The sequence below is a fragment of the Watersipora subatra genome, unplaced genomic scaffold (genome assembly GCF_963576615.1).
Source record: "Watersipora subatra unplaced genomic scaffold, tzWatSuba1.1 SCAFFOLD_39, whole genome shotgun sequence".
In the NCBI taxonomy this organism is placed as follows: Eukaryota; Metazoa; Bryozoa; class Gymnolaemata; order Cheilostomatida; family Watersiporidae; genus Watersipora; species Watersipora subatra.
In genome coordinates this window covers 314,364-338,035 of record NW_027045297.1, presented here as the reverse complement: position 1 = coordinate 338,035, position 23,672 = coordinate 314,364, and the positions used below count along the sequence as shown (strand labels likewise).

The 23,672-nt window shown below is 35.6% G+C and overlaps 1 protein-coding gene across 1 annotated transcript; it reads right to left on the bottom strand.

The window, feature by feature from the left end:
* Window positions 1-873: 873 nt before the first annotated feature.
* On the bottom strand, window positions 874-1,308 carry LOC137410124 (protein FAM200C-like). Its single transcript, XM_068095708.1, has one exon. It carries the CDS (start codon window positions 1,306-1,308, stop codon window positions 874-876), a length of 435 nt encoding a protein of 144 aa, XP_067951809.1.
* Window positions 1,309-23,672: the final 22,364 nt, after the last annotated feature.

The window sequence follows — 23,672 nt, the reverse complement described above, 5'->3', positions numbered from 1 at the left end:
TTTAGACTGAATGGGAAGTACGTGTAATGTTGAGAAGCCTAACTCGCACAGTTATGTAGTCACAAATGGCAGCAGTTTGTGGAGTTCAATTTTCACTACCTTGGGATAACATGCGGTCATTGTTGGCTAAAAGTCAGCAATGGACGTTATTCCAAATGAAAGTTTTGCAGCCGACTCAAGTTTTAACTCTAGAAACTTTTTCTGACAGTCATCTGGTACCATGTTGACTTCACACTGAAATGGATGGTCAGATCCAAGTCCTCGCTAGGTATTTTAGGGAAATATCTTTTGGACTCTGTGTGAAGGTGTTCTAGATGTTCTGCAATCTCGTCCTGGATTTCAGGAGGAAGATCCAAGTTGCCACTGTCCAGCAAGTTGTCTAAGCTTTAAACATTGCAAAGTTTCCACAGAAGACTTTCCTCTTCTAGCTCATCAGCTTTGCTTGAAAAGCATTCAGCTGGTTGATAAATATGATCATGTCAGTATTAGGAGGCTGCATATTCAGATTTAGTTAATTAAACTGCTCAAAAATATCTACTAGATATGCAATCTGAATAATCCAGTTGTTGTCTGTGAGATGCTTATGGAAACTCTCTTTTCCCTGTTGCTCGGTAAACAATATCAGTTCATTTCGGAGGCTGTAAACTCGAGCTGTGACATTACCTCGTGATAACCAACGAACATGTGTGTGATACAAAAGTGTTTGGTGCTCAACATCCATGTCTTTGCAAAGTACCTTAAATAGCCTTGTGTGCAGTGCATTGCTCTTCATGTAGTTAATTAATTCGATTACCTCCTGTAAGACAATGGAAAGAGATGAAGGAAGGGTTCTAACTGCCAATGCATGCCGGTGCAGCATACAGTGAGTGCTCTCTACATTAAGTGAAACTTTTTTACAAGAGCTTGAAAGCCTGATTTTGTGCCTAGCATAGCTGGTGCCCCATCTGTACAACAGCTAATAACATTTTCCCATTTTAGATCTACTTCATCAAAAAAGTTGGAGACAACATTAAAAATGTCTTTAGCTTTGGTTGTGGTTTCCAGAGGTACACGAAACAGAAATTCCTTTTTTATTTTTTCGTTGTGTACATAGCGGGCATACACCATTAACTGTGAGCATGAAGCTACATCAGTTGACTCATCCAACTGAATAGCAAAGAGCCCAAATGGAGATAACATTATCTGCTGGACAACGTGATCTTTAATGTCATTGACCATGCTGCAATTTCTTCTCTGCACTGTGTTATTAGACAATGACACTGCAGCCAGCTTCTTCTCAGCCTCCTTTCCCAATATAGGTTTCGCCATCATCAGTGTACATGGCTTTAATAAATCTTCTCCAATGGTATGGGGTTTTTTCTGATTAGCGATTTCATATGCTACCTTGTACGGAGGCTTCCAGTAGTTTGGAGTTTCATTCATGAAAAGCCCCAATTGTGTCTAGCCTCATCTGCTTGAGCGGTTTTCCATGTCGCTCAAAGAAGTTTTGTTCCTTTGCTGAGGAGAGATGATGCTTCAATTTGTTAGGTCGTATTGAATCATTGCCCAATACTTTTATGCATCACATACATTTGGCTTTTCTTCACCCTTGCTAACTAGACATTGAAATAAATATTGCATGTAGCTTGCATCATATTTTTGTTTCTTGCTAGTACTCATTCTGTAATGAAAGATATTATTAGTTCAATATTTAAGCCGCATTTTAACATGAAATCTGTAGTAAGAACAATATTACACACTGTATTACATCCCAAATACACAAATGCAAATTATATAATATATACCGTAAGTTCTCGTGCTCAAGTCGCGCGGCTTGTCGTTGGGCATGGCTTCTGGTTCAAGGTCATAGACAGGCGTGGCTAAGGCCATTCTTTTAAAACTTATGTGGAGCTCAGGGCGGCTTCTCGATAAATGCGGTCTCTGCTCAGTTGCCGCACTATAACCATAGAAGCGCATTCATAATAAACTTTTATGTATGGGGTCTTGGCAACCTACTTGTTTATTTTCAAGAACATGTTTAAGGAATACTTTACACTAAAGAAGAATTTATCGCCCAAGTCGAGATGAATTATCAGTGAATTATCAATGAAAATTTTGTTTAGTTTGAATTCATGACACTCAAATTCTTGGGTGTTTTTTCGGTATTTTTTAAAAGTAAATTTAAATTCCAAACGAAATTTTTATCTATGAAGATGATGAGGTATGTTTAGCTCACCACAGTCATAGATTATTAACACCTTTTCATTCTTGACCGGCATCTTTTCATAAAGATGAAGCCCTCTAACAGTGCAATAATGATCTAGCTGAGACATGGCAAGTGAGTTCTTGATGCAAGGGTTCAGGAATTTTAATTTGAACATGGAAGTGAACGAAAATTCTTTTCACATGCACTGATGTAGCCTGTTTTCTTATTCAAAAGGACACAAGTATAGCGAAACCCGTCTCAACACTCGCTCCCGAAGGAGTCAATGATGACAAAACTTCAGTCGTTAGCCGCGTGTTCTGTGAGCATATGGGGCTTGTTGGTAAGGGCGGCTAGATACCACTGACAGCTTATTTGAGAGTTATTTTTCCGTCATGAGTCATCTGTTTGTGAGCATAAGCCCACGGCTTGAGCATGAGGACTTATGGTACTGACCTGATGAAAATCAGAATGTACTGTACTGCAGCTTCCCTGTTGACTGTAGAGTAATTACTGTTATTAACATCCACTATTACTTGGTACAAGCAGCCAATAAAAATGCAGCACTACTAAACATCATACTACAGGATTTCCCAACCATAGGGGAATTCCCCTGGTTGCCTTATCGTACTACAGTGCACCCTCGAGATACGATGTTAATCCGTTCCAAGATTGGCATCGTATGGTGAAAAAATTGTATGTCCGGGTATAGAAACCATTGTAATTATACAAAGAAAAAAAAGAAGGTAAAAATCGTCCAAATTTTTATAAAAATGCGGTACATATTGAAATGTAGTAACAAAATGGTATGTTAACTTTAGTAACTATAGTTACATACAGTAGCTACATTATATTAAGAGCACCTAGTGATTATAATCTGCAATACTGTAAAACGCAAAATTACGTATAATCTGTTTACCAAATGCAGATTGTACAGTAAGAAGTTCTTACCTTCAAAATGTACACATAACATAAGCATTGAATTCACTTCGAATAAGTTTGGCTTGCAAAACTTACACTTTAAACTGAGTTTTAGTATGTATTTTGAACTATTTTACTGAATTTCAACTGTTTATCACAAAGTTTTATCATTCATAAGTTTCTGTCTTCACTTTCATTATAAAATTTAGCATGTCTGGTTGAGACATTTTTTTTAACCAAAATTAATAAGAAAGGCCGAGCGATGCAGTTATCGAAAGCGGCCTCTCACACGCCTGACCATTTAATGGTTACCGACAAAAATGAGATTTTATTTACTATGCAGGACATACATACCTTTGGAGTAACTTGACTCTAGCTGGCACATATAGCAAATGAAGCAGAAATGAGGGAAAAACGTATCAATGCTAATTATGTTGCTGTACACTTGAAGATTAATTTAATATTTAATGAAATGGAATTTTTAGCAGTCTAAAGAAGTTGTCTAGTCCTGTCCAATTTTTCTCCTAGTTTAAAAAAAAACTGCTAACTAGCTAACTCTTGTAGAAGGATCCAGAGAGAGTGCTACAGTATTTTTTTTGTATGAAATGTGCACAAGAATCAATGTAGCCATACGTACAAAGTTTGTACGTATTTATACCGTAGATGACAGGGCTTTAACAAGTTTCAGAAAGTAAAGTGGATGCGTCAACTATCTTGAGTAGTTAGATATATGAGTTACATACATATGATGAATAGTATTCACGTAGGAGATAACAAGCCTACCTGCAAAGACATGGTTAAACAAGGAAATAAAACATAAAATCAGAAGGAAACAAATAAAATGAATAAAATATGAAAAACCTGTCACACAAGAGATAAAATATTATACATGCATTGTTTTAATATACCAGTCCATATAACTAAATTAATCACTTGAAATATTTCTGCCGATGTGGGGTTTGCTGTATCTTCTACTTCCTCGTCCTTGCTAAATGTTTGCTCATTTAGAATGCTGGTCGAGTGCATGGCCTTCTAACTCCTTTGAATCTTCAGTCGTAAGCTCCTTCCTGTGCTTGCTTTAATGGAGTTCTTGTTTTGATAATAATTGCAAATGCTGATTGGCTACGATCATATTTATAGTTTATAGTTCATATATCATAGTTTATAGTAAAATATATTATAACGCTGCAAATGAATATTTGCCCTCTTGTGAATTTCACACGAAACTTTCCACGCGGAATGATGCCGTGAGAGAAGTCGATCATCGTGTCTCTTCTAAACGTTCTGAAAATGTATTCGGCAAACTATATTTTGGTGTCTTTTTTATTTCGCCATGCGTTATGAGCACACCGACCGCCAAATTTTAACACGGGCAAAACTTCTTTCAAAATCGTATGGTGAAATAAAACTCGTATAGCGAGGTAAAGATCTCACAATATTCGACTTCGTAAGGTGAAAGAATCGTATATCAGGGTAATCATATCCCGAGGGTACACTGTATAAGCAAAGCATTCATGCCTGGATGTAGCTGAACATGTCAGCATGGCAGTTGTAACTGCCCTCCCAAAATTAGGAATGAAGTTCCGAACAGATGTATAGATGCATTTGTTGTGGTATATTTACATCTTAAGACCGTGAAATTAGGTTTTTAAAACTTGATTAACATATGACATTTAGCTAATAAAACATAATGTTAAATGTTGACAAGAATTGCAGAAACTAAAGACATAGATAAACAACATTAATCTAAAAAATAAAGGAATACGTATAGATAGACATACCTTTTTCACTCCTTTCCAGGAGAGAGTTAGGTATACAATCAGTTTTATTTCTTTTTAGTTATTAAGAAGTCTACACTTTCTGAGAGTATAATATGAAATGAATGAGACAACGGTTGCTTGAAATTTATATAAAATTGGAGGGAAATAATCGTATAGCAAATAGTGACAACATAAGAGCAGCAGTGATTTCATTTATTTCTTTTACTTTGTGGGGCAAAACTAAAAACAGCTATTTTTAAAGGTAGGAGGATGCTGAAGAGTGGTGAATCTTACCAAGGTAAACAATTAGAGCAGCTTGTGGTTGTCCATTTGAATAAGAATCGGCAGCGATAAGGCTTTGGACTTGATTGCAGACTGGTTTGCACTTGTGGTTATATCATTACATTTATGGATTGGCAGCTAGCTGATAATAAACAAGTTGACCAGAATTTACGTTATAAAATTTCACAATTATTATTCAAAAACATTACAGCAGTTGATTAGTCTTACTTATGGTGGAAAGTGGAAATTGTTAGAGGAAGGCACTCGAGCTTACACTAAAGGGTACCAACAAAACTCTAAAAAGTCAAACACCTCTTTGTTCCACCCTGTATGTTCAAAATTCCCCCCAGGGGGCAATTCCCTCTTGGTTGGGAACCCCTGATTTAGCTGTGGCTCTTTATTGCTGAACATGTTACGGTATGAATATATAACATGCTCTTTTTTTCTCAAGACTACACTGCCTAATCCAAAATACAAACTTTGATTCCAATACACTCAAATTCACCCAAGTGCAACCACAATCAGCAGAACAAATAATCTCTCAAGAAGAGAGTTAAATTCAATGACGCGGGGTTATCAAGCCAAGCAGGTTAGTTAGTCACAAAAGCTTCAAATCATAGTTACCGTATCAAAGATGAGATAAAAATCTTTCTACTCACCCAATATTCTGTTTAATTACTCGTCTTTCCTTCAGTCATCAGTTATCGCAAATTTAACAGTTTTACTCGCAACCCAGTCCGTCTCAATCTATCTCATCTTCATTTACCCAAATCACCTTCATACTGACAATATCCCCATACCAATTGGCCTTCTCAGGTTTCGCCTCCATTACCACCGGGTTATCTGAAACTTTTGGCTCGGAACCAGCAAGCTGGTCGTCATTTCCACTCTAAACTTTTGACTCAGAACCAGCGAACTGGTCGTTGTTGCCACTCTGAACTTCTAGCTCGGAACCAGCGAGCTGGTCGTCATTGCCGCTCTTTCCAGAGCTTTCAGGTTGGACCTCCTTTTTGGGTTCCTCAACCTTACTCTTCTCAAAACTAGCATCTCTGCTAGGGACTACTCTCACAACGGAGGTTTCAGATTGGATCTCCTCTTTGGATTCCTCAACCTTACTCTCCTTTCCGGTAATCGTTACAGAACTCGCGTCCCTTGCACCCCTCCTCTGAGCCCTCTTTTGCTTTACAGCAGACAAGTGCAACAGAGCCTCTTTATACTCCTCACTCTTAATCTCCTCCTCCAACTCTCTTATGTCTTTCTTTATAGCAGACAATGCGTGCTTGTACTGCTCCTCTACTTGCCTCCTCTTATGCAACATCATAGCTTTCCTCTGCTGATGGTAGTCTCAGTCGAAACATACTCTGTCTCCATCTGTTCTGCAAAACTATCCATCTTAGCAACAAAGGGTAAACTCGAACTAGGCTTCTTCAACTTAGTGTCCGGTCCCCTATTGTTACCCTCCTCCACCCTACGCTTAATACCCGCTGCAATATCTCTATAGGGAGACCCACAAAAATTACAACCTTCAAGTCCATGGTCTAACTTCCCACGAAATCTACACAATGTCTTTTTGAAACCTACAGCATAATGTCCTTGAACTTTACATTTATAACAAATGAATCCAGGACACTGAGCAGCCTAATGGTCTTTAATGCTTTTGCAGACAACACACTTAATGTTACCTGGCTTACCGTACACTTCTTTTTTACCTTCGCCCTCATTCTTACCCGACTCGCTCACCTTCTGCTTACTAAACACCGTGTTACCCTCCGAATTCTTCGTCACCTTCACACCCCCCCCTGCCTCTACTTACACGGCTGCTCTCGGCACCACCACCTCCCGGCGAATCGCCAGCACTATTCATAAGTGATAGTCCAGTGAGAAGTAAGATTTGTCAGATATCAATCTGAAACTATAACAGTTCCGATCAGCAAAAGTATAAATTCATGAGTTGCGAAATAATGATTCAGCTTGAGGTACGTTCCTAGAGTTGTTCCATTCTTCCTGACTAAAGGTAATTTTAATTTTGTGTGTAAACATTAAAAAGTGACTAGCATTGATAAAAAGTTATGTATTTTCTCGATTGTATTGTTCTATGGTACCTGATCGATTGTAAAGTTTTATGATATCTGATATATTATAAGGTTCAATGGTATTTGATATATTGTAATGTTCTATGGTATTTAATCTATTTGGGTGTAGTGGATTGAAGGTTGCAAATTCGAATCCTACGCAATGTAATATTTTTCCAAACCTTTAGTTGTGGTTTCAGACAGACAAAAAGACACGACTCTTATGATAGCATAGATTGCACATGTTGCATATTATTCATTGAGTATGCTCACTTAATTATTCACTGAAAAGAAACTGTTTAATTGCTTCACATCTGGTTAAAGTTGAGAATACTTTTGAAACTAGTTGACATATGATTGGTTTTTATGACATGGTTATTTTTTCTTTAATTCAGAGTAGCAGAGGACATCCGGAACCTTATACTTCTGCATGCCATTGACAGCGAGGACAAGCTGTTATCAACCTTAATGAGGTCACGCGCTTGCATACCAGTAACACCTACTGGTAAAAAGCTCAACTTCCCACAAGATCTGATGAATCCAAAAAGTCAGCTCTCTGTTCTCTACTGCAAAGGTACCAGTCAACCTGACAATGTAGAATTGACATCACAAGATAGTTTTAAAACAGTTGTTTTCAAATAAACATGAGTGTTGAATTTGCTTGTCATATTATTCTATTTTGACTATGTTTAGTGTGTGCACTCTTACTTAACTTGTAGGTGCTAATTAAAATATTATTGGTTCAGATATAGTGAAAGTGTTAAGCTCTTGTAAGTAATGCTGATATTTACCAGTACAAGTTACTTCTTTATTCTATAAGTCAAACAATCATCTATTGTACCTGATATATTGTTAGGTTCTATGGTATCTTATCTATTATGAAACTTTATGGTACCTGATATATTGTAAGGCTCTGTAGTACCTGATGTATCGTAAGGTTTTTGGTAATTGATCAATTGTAAGGCTCTATGGTACCTGATCATTTGCAAAGTCCTATAGTTACTGAGCTATTGTCAGGTTCGCCCTTCACTCAGTTAGAGTACAGCAAATGGTGTATCGATAACTAACCATTATATTTAGAAGGTTGAAGTAGAGTAATAAAACTATGATGGTAAAATCTTATTGGTAAAGACAGTGACGGCTGTATTTGTACTTTAATACATTTTTTGTGCTACGCTAGGTAACTCTATGTTTACACATAGAGTTTGCTAGCGTAGCACAAAAATACAGTTCAAGTTGATAGGCTATTACTTACTGCTGTGACAAAACATCTAATACTAGTAGTTAGTAACACAAGAGATCTGTTATATTTTTTGAGGTGGTAAACTGATGAGCTGCTATACACTGTGGAACTGTCACATTTCCCTGTTTTCTTTAGTGCTCGCCGAGGAGGAATGTCAGTTATACCTAAACTTTCATGCCAAGTTCTATACCTGCACCATCTACAGTTATCGCCACCCGATAGATTGTGACAATTTTGCAGGCAGTTCCGATCAGCAAGAGTATAAATTCATGAATTGCGAAATAATGATTCAGCTTGAGGTACGTTCCTAGAGTTGTTCCATTTTTCCTGACAAAGTAATTTTTATTTTGCGTGTAAATTTTAATAAGTGGCTAGCATTGATAGAAAGATATGTATTTTCTCTATTTTAAAGTTTTATGGTACCTGACCGATTGTAAAGTTTTATGATATCTGATATATTATCAGGTTCAATGGTATCTGATATATTGTAAGGTTCTATGGTATCTATTCTATTTGGGTGTAGTGGATTGAAGGTTGCAAATTCGAATCCTACGCAATGTAATGTTTTTCTAAACCTGTAATTGTGGTTTCAGACAGACAAAAGGACACGACTCATATGATAGCATAGAATGCACATGTTGCATATTATTCATTGAGTATGCTCACTTTATTATTCACTGAAAAAGAAACTGTTTAATTGCTTCACATCTGGTTGAAGTTGAGAATACTTTTGAAACTAGTTGACATATGATTGGTTTTTATGACATGGTTATTTTTTCTTTAATTCAGAGTAGCAGAGGATATCCGGAACCTTGTGCTTCTGCATGCTTTTGACAGCAAGGACAAGCTGTTATCAACCTTAATGAGGTCACACGCTTACCATACCAGTTACCATACACCCGCTTACTGTCATACCAGTAACACCTACTGGTAAAAAGCTCAACTTCCCACAAGATCTGATAAATCCAAAAAGTCAGCTCGCTGTTCTCTACTGCAAAGGTACCAGCCAACCTGACAATGCAGAATTGACACCACAAGACAGTTTTAAAACAGTTGTTTTCAAATACGCAAGACTGTTGAATTTGCTTTCCATATTATTCTATTTTGACTATGTTTAGTTTGTGCACTTTTACTTAACTTCTAGGTGCTAATTCAAATATTATTGGTTCAGATATAGTGAAAGTGTTAAGCTCTTGTAAGTAATGCTGATATTTACCAGTACAAGTTACTTCTTTATTCTATAAGTTGAACAATCATCTACTGTACCTGATATATTGTTAGGTTCTATGGCATCTTATCTATTATAAAGCTTTTTGGTACCTGATATATTGTAAGGCTTTGTAGTACCTGATGTATTGTAAGGTTTTTGGTACTTGATCAATTGTAAGGCTCAATGGTACCTGATCACTTGCGAAATTCTATGGTAACTGAGCTATTGTCAGGTTCGCCCTTCATACAGTTAGAGTACAGCAAAGGTTGTATCGATAACTAACCATTAGATTTGGAAGGTTGAAGTAGAGTAATAAAACTATGATGGTAAAAATCTTATTGGTGAAGACAGTGACGGCTGTATTTATACTTTAATACATTTTTTGTGCTACGCTAGGTAACTCTATGTTTACACATAGAGTTACCTAGCGTAGCACAAAAATACAGTTCAAGTTGATATCACTTACTGCTGTGACAATACATTTAATACTAGTAGTTAGTAACACAAGAGATCTGTTATATTTTTTTTCAGGTGGTAAACTGATGAGCTGCTATACACTGTTGCACTATGGAACTGTCACATTTCCCTGTTTTCTTTAGTGCTCGCCGAGGAGGAATGTCAGTTATACCTAAACTTTCATGCCAAGTTCTATACCTGCACCATCTGCAGTTGTCGCCAACCGATAAATTTTGACAATTTTGCAGGCAGTTCCGATCAGCAAAAGTATAATTTCATGAGTTGCGAAATAATGATTCAGCTTGAGGTACGTTCCTAGAGTTGTTCCATTCTTCCTGACTAAAGGTAATTTTAATTTTGTGTGTAAACATAAAAAAGTGACTAGCATTGATTGAAAGTTATGTATTTTCTCGATTGTAAGGTTCTATGGTACCTGATCAATTGTAAAGTTTTACGATATCTGATATATTATGAGGTTCAATGGTATCTGATATATTGTAATGTTCTATGGTATTTAATCTATTTGGGTGTAGTGGATTGAAGGTTGCAAATTCGAATCCTACGCAATGTAATATTTTTCCAAACCTTTAGTTGTGGTTTCAGACAGACAAAAAGACACGACTCTTATGATAGCATAGATTGCACATGTTGCATATTATTCATTGAGTATGCTCATTTAATTATTCACTGAAAAGAAACTGTTTAATTGCTTCACATCTGGTTAAAGTTGAGAATACTTTTGAAACTAGTTGACATATGATTGGTTTTTATGACATGGTTATTTTTTCTTTAAATCAGAGTAGCAGAGGACATCCGGAACCTTATACTTCTGCATGCCATTGACAGCGAGGACAAGCTGTTATCAACCTTAATGAGGTCACACGCTTGCATACCAGTAACACCTACTGGTAAAAAGCTCAACTTCCCACAACATCTGATAAATCCAAAAAGTCAGCTCGCTGTTCTCTACTGCAAAGGTACCAGTCAACCTGACAATGTAGAATTGACATCACAAGATAGCTTTAAAACAGTTGTTTTCAAATAAACATGAGTGTTGAATTTGCTTGTCATATTATTCTATTTTGACTATGTTTAGTTTGTGCACTTTTACTTAACTTGTAGGTGCTAATTCAAATATTATTGGTTCAGATATAGTTAAAGTGTTAAGCTCTTGTAAGTAATGCTGATATTTACCAGTACAAGTTACTTCTTTATTCTATAAGTCAAACAATCATCTATTGTACCTGATATATTGTTAGGTTCTATGGTATCTTATCTATTATGAAACTTTATGGTACCTGATATATTGTAAGGCTCTGTAGTACCTGATGTATCGTAAGGTTTTTGGTAATTGATCAATCGTAAGGCTCTATGGTACCTGATCATTTGCAAAGTCCTATAGTTACTGAGCTATTGTCAGGTTCGCCCTTCACTCAGTTAGAGTACAGCAAATGGTGTATCGATAACTAACCATTATATTTAGAAGGTTGAAGTAGAGTAATAAAACTATGATGGTAAAATCTTATTGGTAAAGACAGTGACGGCTGTATTTGTACTTTAATACATTTTTTGTGCTACGCTAGGTAACTCTATGTTTACACATAGAGTTTGCTAGCGTAGCACAAAAATACAGCTCAAGTTGATAGGCTATTACTTACTGCTGTGACAAAACATCTAATACTAGTAGTTAGTAACACAAAAGATCTGTTATATTTTTTTTCAGGTGGTAAAATGATGAGCTGCTATACACTGTTGCACTATGGAACTGTCACATTTCCCTGTTTTCTTTAGCGCTCGCCGTGGAGGAATGTCAGTTATACCTAAACTTTCATGCCAAGTTCTATACCTGCACCATCTACAGTTATCGCCACACGATAGGTTGTGACAATTTTGAAGGCAGTTCTGATCAGCAAGAGTGTAAATTCATGAATTGCGAAATAATGATTAGGCTTGAGGTACGTTTCTAAAGTTTTTCCATTTTTCCTGACTAAAGGTGATTTTTATTTTGCGTGTAAACATATAAAAGTTACTAGCATTGATAGAAAGCTATGTATTTTCTCTATTGTAAAGTGCTATGGTACCTGATCAATTGCAAAGTTCTATGGTAAACGAGCTAATGTCAGGTTTGCCCTACATACAGTTAGAGTACAGCAAATCTTGTATCGATAACTAACCATTAGATTTGGAAGGTTGAAGTAGAGTAATAAAACTATGATGGTAAAATCTTATTGGTAAAGACAGTAGCGGCGGTATTTGTACTTTAATACATTTTTTGTGCTACGCTAGGTAACTCTATGTTTACACATAGAATTACCTAGCGTAGCACAAAAATACAGTTCAAGTTGATATTACTTGCTGCTGCGACAAAACATCTATTACTAGTAGTTAGTAACACAAGAGATCTGTTATATTTTTTTTCAGGTGGTAAACTGATGAGCCGCTATACACCGTTGCACTATAGAACTGTCACATTTCCCTGTTTTCTTTAGTGCTCGCCGAGGAGGAATGTCAGTTATACCTAAACTTTCATGCCAAGTTCTATACCTGCACCATCTGCAGTTGTTGCCAACCGATAGGTTGTGACAATTTTGCAGGCAGTTCCGATCAGCAAGAGTATAAATTCATGAATTGCGAAATAATGATTCAGCTTGAGGTACGTTCCTAGAGTTGTTCCATTTTTCCTGACTAAAGGTAATTTTTATTTTGCGTGTAAATTTTAAAAAGTGGCTAGCATTGATAGAAAGCTATGTATTTTCTCTATTTTAAAGTTTTATGGTACGTGACTGATTGTAAAGTTTTATGATATCTGATATATTATAAGGTTTAATGGTATCTGATATATTGTAAGGTTCTATGGTATCTATTCTATTTGGGTGTAATGGGTTGAAGGTTGCAAATTCAATTCCTACGCATTGTAATATTTTTCCCAACTTTTAATTATGGCTTCAGACAGAAAAAAGGACACTACACTTATGATAGCATAGAATGCGCATGTTGCATATTATTCATTGAGTATGCTCACTTTATTATTCACTGAAAAAGAAACTGTTTAATTGCTTCACATCTGGTTGAAGTTGAGAATACTTTTGAAACTAGTTGACATATGATTGGTTTTTATGACATGGTTATTTTTTCTTTAATTCAGAGTAGCAGAGAACATCCGCAACCTTATGCTTCTGCATGCCTTTGACAGCGAGGACAAGCTGTTATCAACCTTAATGAGGTCACACGCTTACCATACCAGTTACCATATACCCGCTTACTGTCATACCAGTAACACCTACTGGTAAAAAGCTCAGCTTCCCAAAAGATCTGATAAATCCAACTAGTCAGCTCGCTGTTCTCTACTGAAAAGGTACCAGCCAATGAGGTACCTGACAATCCAGAATTGACATCACAAAATAGTTTTAAAACAGTTGTTTTCAAATAAACATGAGTGTTGAATTTGCTTGTCATATTATTCTATTTTGACTATGTTTAGTTTGTGCACTTTCACTTAACTTGTAGGTGCTAATTCAAATATTATTGGTTCAGATATAATGAAAGCGTTAAGCTCTTGTAAGTAATGCTGATATTTACCAGTACAAGTTACTTCTTTATTTTATAAGTTGAACAATCATCTATTGTACCTGACATATTGTAAGGTTCTATGGTATCTTATATGTTATAAAGCTTTATGGTACCTGATGTATTGTAAGGCTCTGTAGTACCTGATGTATCGTAAGGTTTTTGGTACTTGATCAATTGTAAGGCTCTATGGTACCTGATCAATTGCAAAGTTCTCTGGTAACTGAGCTATTGTCAGGTTCGCCCTTCATACAATTAGAGTACAGCAAAGGTTGTATTGATAACTAACCATTAGATTTGGAAGGTTGAAGTAGAGTAATATAACTATGATGGTAAAATCTTATTGGTAAAGACAGTGACGGCTGTATTTGTACTTTAATACATTTTTTGTGCTACGCTAGGTAACTCTATGTTTACACATAGAGTTTGCTAGCGTAGCACAAAAATACAGCTCAAGTTGATAGGCTATTACTTACTGCTGTGACAAAACATCTAATACTAGTATACACTGTTGCACAACGTAGTAAAACTGTCATAATAAAGTAAAACAGTCATAGTAAAACATCATAGTAAAACTATGATGGTAAAATCTTATTGGTAAAGATAGTGACGGCGGTATTTATACTTTAATACATTTTTTGTGCTACGCTAGGTAACTCTATGTTTACACATAGAATTACCTAGCGTAGCACAAAAATACAGTTCAAGTTGATATTATTTACTGCTGTGACAAAACCTCTTTTACTAGTAGTTATTAACACAAGAGATCTGTTATATTTTTTTGAGGTGGTAAACTGATGAGCCGCTATACACTGTTGCACTATGGAACTGTCACATTTCCCTGTTTTCTTTAGTGCTCGCCGAGGAGTAATGTCAGTTATACCTAAACTTTCATGCCAAGTTCTATACCTGCACCATCTACAGTTATCGCCACCCGATAGATTGTGACAATTTTGCAGGCAGTTCCGATCAGCAAGAGTATAAATTCATGAATTGCGAAATAATGATTCAGCTTGAGGTACGTTCCTAGAGTTGTTCCATTTTTCCTGACTAAAAGTAATTTTTATTTTGCGTGTAAATTTTAATAAGTGGCTAGCATTGATAGAAATATATGTATTTTCTCTATTTTAAAGTTTTATGGTACCTGATCAATTGCAAAGTTCTATGGTAAATGAGCTAATGTCAGGTTTGCCCTACATACAGTTAGAGTACAGCAAATGTTGTATCGATAACTAACCATTAGATTTGGAAGGTTGAAGTAGAGTAATAAAACTATGATGGTAAAATCTTATTGGTAAAGACAGTGACGGCGGTATTTATACTTTAATACATTTTTTGTGCTACGCTAGGTAACTCTATGTTTACACATAGAATTACCTAGCGTAGCACAAAAATACAGTTCAAGTTGATATGATTTACTGCTGTGACAAAACCTCTTTTACTAGTAGTTAGTAACACAAGAGATCTGTTATATTTTCTTGAGGTGGTAAACTGATGAGCCGCTATACACTGTTGCACTATGGAACTGTCACATTTCCCTGTTTTCTTTAGTGCTCGCCGATGAGGAATGTCAGTTATACCTAAACTTTCATGCCAAGTTCTATACCTGCACCATCTACAGTTATCGCCACCCGATAGATTGTGACAATTTTGCAGGCAGTTCCGATCAGCAAGAGTATAAATTCATGAATTGCGAAATAATGATTCAGCTTGAGGTACGTTCCTAGAGTTGTTCCATTTTTCCTGACTAAAAGTAATTTTTATTTTGCGTGTAAATTTTAATAAGTGGCTAGCATTGATAGAAAGATATGTATTTTCTCTATTTTAAAGTTTTATGGTACCTGACCGATTGTAAAGTTTTATGATATCTGATATATTATCAGGTTCAATGGTATCTGATATATTGTAAGGTTCTATGGTATCTATTCTATTTGGGTGTAGTGGATTGAAGGTTGCAAATTCGAATCCTACGCAATGTAATGTTTTTCTAAACCTGTAATTGTGGTTTCAGACAGACAAAAGGACACGACTCATATGATAGCATAGAATGCACATGTTGCATATTATTCATTGAGTATGCTCACTAAATTATTCACTGAAAAAGAAACTGTTCAATTGCTTCACATCTGGTTAAAGTTGAGAATTCTTTTGAAACTAGTTAACATATGATTGGTTTTTATGACATGGTTATTTTTTCTTTAATTCAGAGTAGCAGAGGACATTTGGAACCTTATGCTTCTGCGTGCCTTTGACAGCGAGGACAAGCTGTTATCAACCTTAATGAGGTCACACGCTTACCATACCAGTTACCATACACCCGCTTACTGTCATACCAGTAACACCTACTGGTAAAAAGCTCAACTTCCCACAAGATCTGATAAATCCAAAAAGTCAGCTCGCTGTTCTCTACTGCAAAGGTACCAGTCAACCTGACAATGTAGAATTGACATCACAAGATAGTTTTAAAACAGTTGTTTTCAAATAAACATGAGTGTTGAATTTGCTTGTCATATTATTCTATTTTGACTATGTTTAGTTTGTGCACTTTTACTTAACTTGTAGGTGCTAATTCAAATATTATTGGTTCAGATATAGTGAAAGTGTTAAGCTCTTGTAAGTAATGCTGATATTTACCAGTACAAGTTACTTCTTTATTCTATAAGTCAAACAATCATCTATTGTACCTGATATATTGTTAGGTTCTATGGTATCTTATCTATTATGAAGCTTTATGGTACCTGATATATTGTAAGGCTCTGTAGTACCTGATGTATCGTAAGGTTTTTGGTACTTGATCAATTGTAAGGTTCTATGGTACCTGATCATTTGCAAAGTTCTATAGTAACTGAGCTATTGTCAGGTTCGCCCTTCACTCAGTTAGAGTACAGCAAATGGTGTATCGATAACTAACCATTATATTTAGAAGGTTGAAGTAGAGTAATAAAACTATGATGGTAAAATCTTATTGGTAGAGACAGTGACGGCTGTATTTGTACTTTAATACTTTTTTTGTGCTACGCTAGGTAACTCTATGTTTACGCATAGAGTTTGCTAGCGTAGCACAAAAATACAGCTCAAGTTGATATTATTTACTGCTGTGACAAAACCTCTTTTACTAGTAGTTAGTAACACAAGAGATCTGTTATATTTTTTGAGGTGGTAAACTGATGAGCCGCTATACACTGTTGCACTATGGAACTGTCACATTTCCCTGTTTTCTTTAGTGCTCGCCGTGGAGGAATGTCAGTTATACCTAAACTTTCATGCCAAGTTCTATACCTGCACCATCTACAGTTATCGCCAGACGATAGGTTGTGACAATTTTGAAGGCAGTTCTGATCAGCAAGAGTGTAAATTCATGAATTGCGAAATAATGATTCAGCTTGAGGTACGTTCCTAGAGTTGTTCCATTTTTCCTGACTAAAAGTAATTTTTATTTTGCGTGTAAATTTTAATAAGTGGCTAGCATTGATAGAAAGATATGTATTTTCTCTATTTTAAAGTTATATGGTACCTGACCGATTGTAAAGTTTTATGATATCTGATATATTATCAGGTTCAATGGTATCTGATATATTGTAAGGTTCTATGGTATCTATTCTATTTGGGTGTAGTGGATTGAAGGTTGCAAATTCGAATCCTACGCAATGTAATGTTTTTCTAAACCTGTAATTGTGGTTTCAGACAGACAAAAGGACACGACTCATATGATTTTTATTTTGCGTGTAAACATATAAAAGTGACTAGCATTGATAGAAAGCTATGAATTTTCTCTATTGTAAGGTGCTATGGTACCTGATCAATTGCAAAGTTCTATGGTAAATGAGCTAATGTTAGGTTTGCCCTACATACAGTTAGAGTACAGCAAATGTTGTATCGATAACTAACCATTAGATTTGGAAGGTTGAAGTAGAGTAATAAAACTATGATGGTAAAATCTTATTGGTAAAGACAGTGTCGGCGGTATTTATACTTTACTACATTTTTTGTGCTACGCTAGGTAACTCTATGTTTACACATAGAATTACCTAGCGTAGCACAAAAATACAGTTCAAGTTGATATTATTTACTGCTGTGACAAAACCTCTTTTACTAGTAGTTAGTAACACAAGAGATCTGTTATATTTTTTTGAGGTGGTAAACTGATGAGCCGCTATACACTGTTGCACTATGGAACTGTCACATTTCCCTGTTTTCTTTAGTGCTCGTCGAGGAGGAATGTCAGTTATACCTAAACTTTCATGCCAAGTTCTATACCTGCACCATCTACAGTTATCGCCACCCGATAGATTGTGACAATTTTGCAGGCAGTTCCGATCAGCAAGAGTATAAATTCATGAATTGCGAAATAATGATTCAGCTTGAGGTACGTTCCTAGAGTTGTTCCATTTTTCCTGACTAAAAGTAATTTTTATTTTGCGTGTAAATTTTAATAAGTGGCTAGCATTGATAGAAAGATATGTATTTTCTCTATTTGAAAGTTTTATGGTACCTGATCAATTGCAAAGTTCTATGGTAAATGAGCTAATGTCAGGTTTGCCCTACATACAGTTAAAGTACAGCAAATGTTGTATCGATAACTAACCATTAGATTTGGAAGGTTGAAGTAGAGTAATAAAACTATGATGGTAAAATCTTATTGGTAAAGACAGTGACGGCGGTATTTATACTTTAATACATTTTTTGTGCTACGCTAGGTAACTCTATGTTTACACATAGAGTTACCTAGCGTAGCACAAAAATACAGTTCAAGTTGATATTATTTACTTCTGTGACAAAACCTCTTTTACTAGTAGTTAGTAACACAAGAGATCTGTTATATTTTTTTCAGGTGGTAAACTGATGAGCCGCTATACACTGTTGCACTATGGAACTGTCACACTTCCCTGTTTTCTTTAGTGCTCGCCGTGGAGGAATGTCAGTTATACCTAAACTTTCATGCCAAGTTCTATACCTGCACCATCTACAGTTATCGCCACACGATAGGTTGTGACAATTTTGAAGGCAGTTCTGATCAGCAAGAGTGTAAATTCATGAATTGCGAAATAATGATTAGGCTTGAGGTACGTTTCTAAAGTTTTTCCATTTTTCCTGACTAAAGGTGATTTTTATTTTGCGTGTAAACATGTAAAAGTGACTAGCATTGATAGAAAGCTATGTATTTTCTCTATTGTAAGGTGCTATGGTGCCTGATCAATTGCAAAGTTCTATGGTAAATGAGCTAATGTCAGGTTTGCCCTACATACAGTTAGAGTACAGCAAATGTTGTATCGATAACTAACCATTAGATTTGGAAGGTTGAAGTAGAGTAATAAAACTATGATGGTAAAATCTTATTGGTAAAGACAGTGACGGCGGTATTTATACTTTAATACATTTTTTGTGCTACGCTAGGTAACTCTATGTTTACACATAGAATTACCTAGTGTAGCACAAAAATACAGTTCAAGTTGATATTATTTACTGCTGTGACAAAACCTCTTTTACTAGTAGTTAGTAACACAAGAGATCTGTTATATTTTTTGAGGTGGTAAACTGATGAGCCGCTATACACTATTGCACTATGGAACTGTCACATTTCCCTGTTTTCTTTAGTGCTCGCCGAGGAGGAATGTCAGTTATACCTAAACTTTCATGCCAAGTTCTATACCTGCACCATCTACAGTTATCGCCACCCGATAGATTGTGACAATTTTGCAGGCAGTTCCGATCAGCAAGAGTATAAATTCATGAATTGCGAAATAATGATTCAGCTTGAGGTACGTTCCTAGAGTTGTTCCATTTTTCCTGACTAAAAGTAATTTTTATTTTGCGTGTAAATTTTAATAAGTGGCTAGCATTGATAGAAAGATATGTATTTTCTCTATTTTAAAGTTTTATGGTACCTGACCGATTGTAAAGTTTTATGATATCTGATATATTATCAGGTTCAATGGTATTTGATATATTGTAAGGTTCTATGGTATCTATTCTATTTGGGTGTAATGGGATGAACGTTGCAAATTCGAATCCTACGCAATGTAATGTTTTTCTAAACCTGTAATTGTGGTTTCAGACAGACAAAAGGACACGACTCATATGATAGCATAGAATGCACATGTTGCATATTATTCATTGAGTATGCTCACTAAATTATTCACTGAAAAAGAAACTGTTCAATTGCTTCACATCTGGTTAAAGTTGAGAATTCTTTTGAAACTAGTTAACATATGATTGGTTTTTATGACATGGTTATTTTTTCTTTAATTCAGAGTAGCAGAGGACATTTGGAACCTTATGCTTCTGCATGCCTTTGATAGCGAGGACAAGCTGTTATCAACCTTAATGAGGTCACACGCTTACCATACCAGTTACCATACACCCGCTTACTGTCATACCAGTAACACCTACTGGTAAAAAGCTCAACTTCCCACAAGATCTGATAAATCCAAAAAGTCAGCTCGCTGTTCTCTACTGCAAAGGTACCAGTCAACCTGACAATGTAGAATTGACATCACAAGATAGTTTTAAAACAGTTGTTTTCAAATAAACATGAGTGTTGAATTTGCTTGTCATATTATTCTATTTTGACTATGTTTAGTTTGTGCACTTTTACTTAACTTGTAGGTGCTAATTCAAATATTATTGGTTCAGATATAGTGAAAGTGTTAAGCTCTTGTAAGTAATGCTGATATTTACCAGTACAAGTTACTTCTTTATTCTATAAGTCAAACAATCATCTATTGTACCTGATATATTGTTAGGTTCTATGGTATCTTATCTATTATGAAGCTTTATGGTACCTGATATATTGTAAGGCTCTGTAGTACCTGATGTATCGTAAGGTTTTTGGTACTTGATCAATTGTAAGGTTCTATGGTACCTGATCATTTGCAAAGTTCTATAGTAACTGAGCTATTGTCAGGTTCGCCCTTCACTCAGTTAGAGTACAGCAAATGGTGTATCGATAACTAACCATTATATTTAGAAGGTTGAAGTAGAGTAATAAAACTATGATGGTAAAATCTTATTGGTAAAGACAGTGACGACTGTATTTGTACTTTAATACTTTTTTTGTGCTACGCTAGGTAACTCTATGTTTACACATAGAGTTTGCTAGCGTAGCACAAAAATACAGCTCAAGTTGATAGGCTATTACTTACTGCTGTGACAAAACATCTAATACTAGTAGTTAGTAACACAAGAGATCTGTTATATTTTTTTTTCAGGTGGTAAACTGATGAGCTGCTATACACTGTTGCACTATGGAACTGTCACATTTCCCTGTTTTCTTTAGTGCTCGCCGTGGAGGAATGTCAGTTATACCTAAACTTTCATGCCAAGTTCTATACCTGCACCATCTACAGTTATCGCCACACGATAGGTTGTGACAATTTTGAAGGCAGTTCTGATCTGCAAGAGTGTAAATTCATGAATTGCGAAATAATGATTAGGCTTGAGGTACGTTTCTAAAGTTTTTCCATTTTTCCTGACTAAAAGTGATTTTTATTTTGCGTGTAAACATATAAAAGTGACTAGCATTGATAGAAAGCTATGTATTTTCTCTATTGTAAGGTGCTATGGTACCTGATCAATTGCAAAGTTCTATGGTAAATGAGCTAATGTCAGGTTTGCCCTACATACAGTTAGAGTACAGCAAATGTTGTATCGATAACTAACCATTAGATTTGGAAGGTTGAAGTAGAGTAATAAAACTATGATGGTAAAATCTTATTGGTAAAGACAGTGACGGCGGTATTTATACTTTAATACATTTTTTGTGCTACGCTAGGTAACTCTATGTTTACACATAGAATTACCTAGCGTAGCACAAAAATACAGTTCAAGTTGATATTATTTACTGCTGTGACAAAACCTCTTTTACTAGTAGTTAGTAACACAAGAGATCTGTTATATTTTTTTTGAGGTGTTAAACTGATGAGCCGCTATACACTGTTGCACTATGGAACTGTCACATTTCCCTGTTTTCTTTAGTGCTCGCCGAGGAGGAATGTCAGTTATACCTAAACTTTCATGCCAAGTTCTATACCTGCACCATCTACAGTTATCGCCACCCGATAGATTGTGACAATTTTGCAGGCAGTTCCGATCAGCAAGAGTATAAATTCATGAATTGCGAAATAATGATTCAGCTTGAGGTACGTTCCTAGAGTTGTTCCATTTTTCCTGACTAAAAGTAATTTTTATTTTGCGTGTAAATTTTAATAAGTGGCTAGCATTGATAGAAAGATATGTATTTTCTCTATTTTAAAGTTTTATGGTACCTGATCAATTGCAAAGTTCTATGGTAAATGAGCTAATGTCAGGTTTGCCCTACATACAGTTAGAGTACAGCAAATGTTGTATCGATAACTAACCATTAGATTTGGAAGGTTGAAGTAGAGTAATAAAACTATGATGGTAAAATCTTATTGGTAAAGACAGTGACGGCGGTATTTATACTTTAATACATTTTTTGTGCTACGCTAGGTAACTCTATGTTTACACATAGAATTACCTAGCGTAGCACAAAAATACAGTTCAAGTTGATATTATTTACTGCTGTGACAAAACCTCTTTTACTAGTAGTTAGTAACACAAGAGATCTGTTATATTTTTTTCAGGTGGTAAACTGATGAGCCGCTATACACTGTTGCACTATGGAACTGTCACATTTCCCTGTTTTCTTTAGTGCTCGCCGAGGAGGAATGTCAGTTATACCTAAACTTTCATGCCAAGTTCTATACCTGCACCATCTACAGTTATCGCCACCCGATAGATTGTGACAGTTTTGCAGGCAGTTCCGATCAGCAGGAGTATAAATTCATGAATTGCGAAATAATGATTCAGCTTGAGGTACGTTCCTAGAGTTGTTCCATTTTTCCTGACTAAAAGTAATTTTTATTTTGCGTGTAAATTTTAATAAGTGGCTAGCATTGATAGAAAGATATGTATTTCCTCTATTTTAAAGTTTTATGGTACCTGACCGATTGTAAAGTTTTATGATATCTGATATATTATCAGGTTCAATGGTATCTGATATATTGTAAGGTTCTATGGTATCTATTCTATTTGGGTGTAGTGGATTGAAGATTGCAAATTCGAATCCTACGCAATGTAATGTTTTTCTAAACCTGTAATTGTGGTTTCAGACAGACAAAAGGACACGACTCATATGATAGCATAGAATGCACATGTTGCATATTATTCATTGAGTATGCTCACTAAATTATTCAATGAAAAAGAAACTGTTCAATTGCTTCACATCTGGTTAAAGTTGAGAATTCTTTTGAAACTAGTTAACATATGATTGGTTTTTATGACATGGTTATTTTTTCTTTAATTCAGAGTAGCAGAGGACATTTGGAACCTTATGCTTCTGCATGCCTTTGACAGCGAGGACAAGCTGTTATCAACCTTAATGAGGTCACACGCTTACCATACCAGTTACCATACACCCGCTTACTGTCATACCAGTAACACCTACTGGTAAAAAGCTCAACTTCCCACAAGATCTGATAAATCCAAAAAGTCAGCTCGCTGTTCTCTACTGCAAAGGTACCAGTCAACCTGACAATGTAGAATTGACATCACAAGATAGTTTTAAAACAGTTGTTTTCAAATAAACATGAGTGTTGAATTTGCTTGTCATATTATTCTATTTTGACTATGTTTAGTTTGTGCACTTTTACTTAACTTGTAGGTGCTAATTCAAATATTATTGGTTCAGATATAGTGAAAGTGTTAAGCTCTTGTAAGTAATGCTGATATTTACCAGTACAAGTTACTTCTTTATTCTATAAGTCAAACAATCATCTATTGTACCTGATATATTGTTAGGTTCTATGGTATCTTATCTATTATGAAGCTTTATGGTACCTGATATATTGTAAGGCTCTGCAGTACCTGATGTATCGTAAGGTTTTTGGTACTTGATCAATTGTAAGGTTCTATGGTACCTGATCATTTGCAAAGTTCTATAGTAACTGAGCTATTGTCA